Genomic DNA, 5,000 nt, shown 5'->3' on the forward strand with positions numbered 1-5,000 from the left:
TTGTGTATTTGTCTATGTTTCTGTATCTTTGAGGCTCTGTGTGTGTGTAGAGAGACAGGGAGAGAGCGAGACAGAGAGAGAGAAAGAGAGAGAGAGAGTGAGAGAGTGAGAGAGAATGAGAGAGAGAGAGCTAAAGGAGGTCTGCATTTCTTTCGGCTAAGCTAAGATGGCGATGGCGAGGAAACAAACCACTGAGGGAGCAGGACACATCTGCTGGAGCCACATGAGAGAGAGCCGTACACACACACACACACACACACACACGCACACACGCATGCACACGCACAAACACACACACGCACACACACACACACACATGTATGCACGATATGCAGGACTAGGAGCAGATCCGAGGCAGATCCCAGTATATGAACGCCATACTGTGACGGCTCTCCCCTCTGTGGCGTGTCAGATCAAACCCAGCTCCCGAACGTCAGGGCCTCAAGGCCAATCAAACAGCTGTGTGTGTGTGTGTGAATGCGTGTGTGTGTGTGTGTGTGTGTGTGTGTGTGTGTGTGTGTGTGTGTGTGTGTGTGTGTGTGTGTGTGTGTGTGTGTGTGTGTGTGTGTGTGTGTGTGTGTGTGTGTGTGTTCATGCATGCGCTGCCATCAGCAGACATTATGCACTAGAGATTTGAATCCCCCCTATGAGATTTAGGCAGGGAGGGAGAGCTTTTAGCTAACACGCAGGCAAGATGACAGTGCTTGGCCCATATACACTCCATACACACACACACACACACATACACACTATCTCTCTGTCGCCCTCCCTCCATCACACATACACACACACACACACACACCTACACACCAAGGGCTCAGATAAACAATAGCGGTCCCACATGGGGATTCACGGCACCGGTTTGCTAGCTTGTCACCTCAAGACGAACCAGGCTGCCGGCACAGGCGTTCTTCCGTTGTGTGCGTGTGTGTGTGTGTGTGTGTGTGTGTGTGTCGGGTCGGTGTATGTGTGTGGTGGGTTACCTGGGACAGGGTGCTCCTGCTTGGGAAAGATCCCACGGGGCGACGACGAAGAGGAGGGCAGCCGGTTGCTCTCGCAGTCCTCCTCAGCCAGAGTGGCCTGGACCCCCACCTCCACGGGCCTCCGTCGGAGGTGCTGATGCTGAGCCCTTAGGGCCCCCAGCCCCAGGGCCCCTAGGCCCAGCGCCCCCAGGCCCAGCGCAGGGGTGGGCGTCAGGGCCAGGCCGGGCGAGGGCGAGGGGGGCTTGTCCAGGCCGCGCCCGCCAACGGCGTCCCGGGGCAGGCAGGGAGGGCCGTGGCATCGCTTGCGCTTGTGCTCGATAAAGAGCAAGATGTCGGCCAGGGGGAAGGTGGCCTGGCACTGGCCGCATGTCAGCAGGTCCTGCTCCGGGGAGGAGGAGGAGGAGGAGACGGAGGAGGAGGTGGTGGAGGAGGAGGTGTTGGTGGTGGTGTTGCTGTTGGCGGTGGTGGAGGATCGGGGGTCGAAGCCCAGCCGAGCCGGGCGGTGGTGTGGATGGTGGTTGTGGTGGTTGTGGTGGTTGTGGTGGTGGTGGTGGTTGTTAGCGGGCGGGTGGGGGTGGGGGTGTTGGTGCGGGTGCTGGTGCGGCAGGGGGTGCGGGTGGGGTTGCGGGTGGGCGTGCGAGTGGGGCTGGTGGTGCGGGTGGTGGTGGCCGTTGACGCCGCTGCAGGCGCTGTTGGGCGCCGAGTGGTCCGAGCTGTGTTCCGAGAGGTCCTCCGACGGGAGGAGAGTGGCGGCAGTGAGGGCGACGGAGAGGGGCTCGGCTGCGGACGGAGAGGGAAGAAAAGGGGGAGAGGATGGGAGGGGGGAGGAGAGAGACAGAGAGAGGGGGAGAAAGGAACAGAAGTGAATTAAAAGGCGATGATCTGAGGGGACCTTTTTGTAGGAGGGATGGGTGTGTGTTTGTCTGTTTATCTGTGTTCTTTTACACTTCAGTATTGCTGTCTATGGAGAAGGGGGAGGGGGACAGGGGGTTAGGGAGAGGACTGCGTTGGGGCGGATGGCGTACATAGCCCAATTGAAAGTAAACCTCTGCCCTTATGTTTTCTCTCTCTCTCTCTCTCTCTCTCCCTCTCTCTCTCTCTCTCTCTCTCTCTGTCTCTCTGTGTGTCTCACTCTGTATCGCTGTCTTTCTTTGCACTCTCTCTGTCTCTCTAGCCATCTCTCTGTATGCTATCTCTTTCTGTCTCGATCTCTGCTCTCAGTGTCTCTCTGTCTCTCTTTGTACTCTCTCTCTCTCTGTCTCTCAGTGTCTCTCTGTCTCTCTTTGTACTCTCTCTGTACTTGCAGCCTCTGTACTTAGAGGACTAGAATCAAATTGAGAGAAATGCAAACAAGCGGGGCAGATGTTGTCTTCCTCTCCTATAATGACAGGCACACATGCGACGCACACGCACAGATAGACAGCGAAGATCACAACCCCGGGCCTGATTCAGATAACAACAATGACTGAAATGTATAGTGGGGAATAACAGTGAACTGGAATTTGGGTTTTTTCAAATGTTACAATTTTCCTCAGCAATGAAAGAGACGGAGTGCGTGTGCTTTTTTGCGTATGTGTGTGTGTGTCTGTGTGTGTGTGTGTGTGTGTGTGTGTGTGTGTGTGTGTGTGTGTGTGTGTGTGTGTGTGTGTGTGTGTGTGTGTGCGTGCGTGTGTGCGTGCGTGTGTGTGTCTGTGTGTGTGTGTGTGTGTGTGTGTTGCGGGGTTATACTCTGGATAATTACCAAGCGTGCAAAACATAGCATACACAGGGAACGTAATGACATGTGGATGGAATCACAAGATATCTGTCTCCCCCCCCCCCCCACCCCCCCTCCCCTCCACGTCTTTAAGGGGTTTTTGTTTCCACTAATCAGAGCAGAAGAGACTTGATGTCCCAAAACAGACTCTCAGAGAACACAGCCATAGAATACACCCATGGAGAATACACCCATAGAGTCTGCTGTACGCCGCTGCCTCGGTGCCTAGCCAGGCAGCGTACAGCGGAGCTCTCAGGAGGGGTAGGGGGGAGGGGAGGGGGGGGGGGAAGCGGAGGAAATATGTCTGGCTGACTCTGTCCGCCCTGGTCGAGTGTCTTACAGCTCTTTAGTTACTACGGCCCCACGTAGCTTTTCTATGGCATGAAATGAATGATCCCACCGCCGTCCCACTTACCTAGATCCAACATCCCCACACGAACACCCCCAGACTCACACACACACACACACGCACACACACAGCATGGTAAAACTGTCTGACTAGGACGCCCTAGCCCCAGTTTTGGTTTTTTGGAATCTCCTCTTGTCAAGGGAGATTGTCAGCACTAAGTGTGTGTGTGTGTGTGTGTGTGTGTGTGTGTGTGTGTGTGTGTGTGTGTGTGTGTGTGTGTGTGTGTGTGTGTGTGTGTGTGTGTGTGTGTGTGTGTGTGTGTGTGTGTGTGTGTGTGTGTGTGTTTCTGTGTGTGTGTGTGGGGGCTTGCATGAGCATGTGTGTGAACATGAGAGGGCCGAAGAGCCAGAGTGCATGACGAGTGGAAGAACATCAAACTGGCTGTCTCACTATCTTTCCCCCTTTCTCTTAATTCTGTTTCACTCCAAGGTGAGGAGACTGCACTCCCTGCTAGCCGGCTAATGCATGTTGACCTTCTTTAGTCAGCCGCCAATTTCACATTTTAATGAACCTAAAACCACTGAGGATCAAAAAATAGATTTTAATTTTCGCTGTCTGGGTGATTGGTACAGATGTCTGATAACAGGGATAGGTTCCCGTTTCTGTGTGTGTGTGTATGTGTGCGTGCGTGCGTGCGTGCGTGCGTGCGTGCGTGTGTGTGTGTGTGTGTGTGTGTGTGTGTGTGTGTGTGTGTGTGTGTGTGTGTGTGTGTGTGTGTGTGTGCTTGTGTGTGTGTTTGTGTGTGTACGTGTGCATGCGTGTGTGTGTGTGTGCACGTGTGTGTGCGCACGTGTGTTTGTGTGCGCACGTATGTGAGTGTGTGTGTGTGTGTGTGTTTGTGTGTATGTCTGTGTCTGTGTGTGTCTGTGTGTGAATGTGTGTGTCTGTGTGTACAAGGGTTTATGCTTGTGTGCATGAGAGCAAAAGAAGAGTGAAGTAGAGGGGAGGGAGAATGAGAGAGACAGAGAGAGGAGGAAGAGACTTCAGACTAAAAGTTGGACAAGAAAATTGATGACAAAAGGGAGTCAGAGGCAGGACAAATAATTATCATCTGGTGGAAGAGTCCTTCAGACAATCCTGGAATTTAGAGGTGCTGAATTAAACTCCTTCTGCTAGCTTTATCCCTGAATTATCCAACGCAATGGATTGTAATTACACAATTGCCAGGGGCTGAATACAATCTAATGAAATCCTCATAAGAAGCTCATCGCTCAACTTTCACTCCAGGTCGATAGCCTGGTGGACGAGGATGTTCTGAGTGGTATGGGACGAGGATATAAACTGACGGGGTATCATTATCGTCTCCGCGTTCGTCCATTGAAAAGAAATGCTTAAAAGAAGAAAAAAACGGACGATGTCGGTTTATCATTAAAAAGAAAAGCGTGTGAGATAAATTGAAAGCCGACAAGGGAAGCACACATGAAGGAACACCGCATTTGCGTAATAACTGATAAGGAGAAAAAAAAAAAACACTCCCCTAGGTCGGACCGAAGCGTTCTAAAACCCTCGTGTTTCAATCATCAGTTATAGTCCTGTTCAATTCCATTTTACAATGTTGTTGGTACTTTTTGTTCCTAATTTTCAGCGGGGGAATCAAATTGTAGGTTCACAACAAATGTGTTTAAAATAATAGATTATTCTTGCCTACCTCGAAACCTACCTGAAATACTATTGTAGAAAACACAGTTTGAATGTTTACCCAATATAAGCTCAAATATATGCAAATTATTGTTTCGATATAGGCTATCATAGTCTGCAGCCTTTAAACGCATGGAGGAACATTTAGATTCATACATCGTATGTGATATAATACAAATGGAGTAGCTAATTATAAATAAAATACATTGACATT

The 5,000-nt window shown here is 51.3% G+C and overlaps 1 protein-coding gene across 1 annotated transcript in view; it reads right to left on the bottom strand.

Moving 5' to 3' along the window:
• Positions 1-5,000, bottom strand: part of bcl11aa (BCL11 transcription factor A a) — a 43,743-nt gene that overhangs the window by 36,332 nt on the left and 2,411 nt on the right. Inside the window, exon 2 of the mRNA XM_030378975.1 lies at positions 984-1,763. Within this exon, the coding sequence (XP_030234835.1) occupies positions 984-1,763 (780 nt within the window). The remainder of the gene's footprint in view (positions 1-983; positions 1,764-5,000) is intronic.

Source organism: Gadus morhua, chromosome 15, assembly GCF_902167405.1.
Source record: "Gadus morhua chromosome 15, gadMor3.0, whole genome shotgun sequence".
Classification (NCBI taxonomy): Eukaryota; Metazoa; Chordata; class Actinopteri; order Gadiformes; family Gadidae; genus Gadus; species Gadus morhua.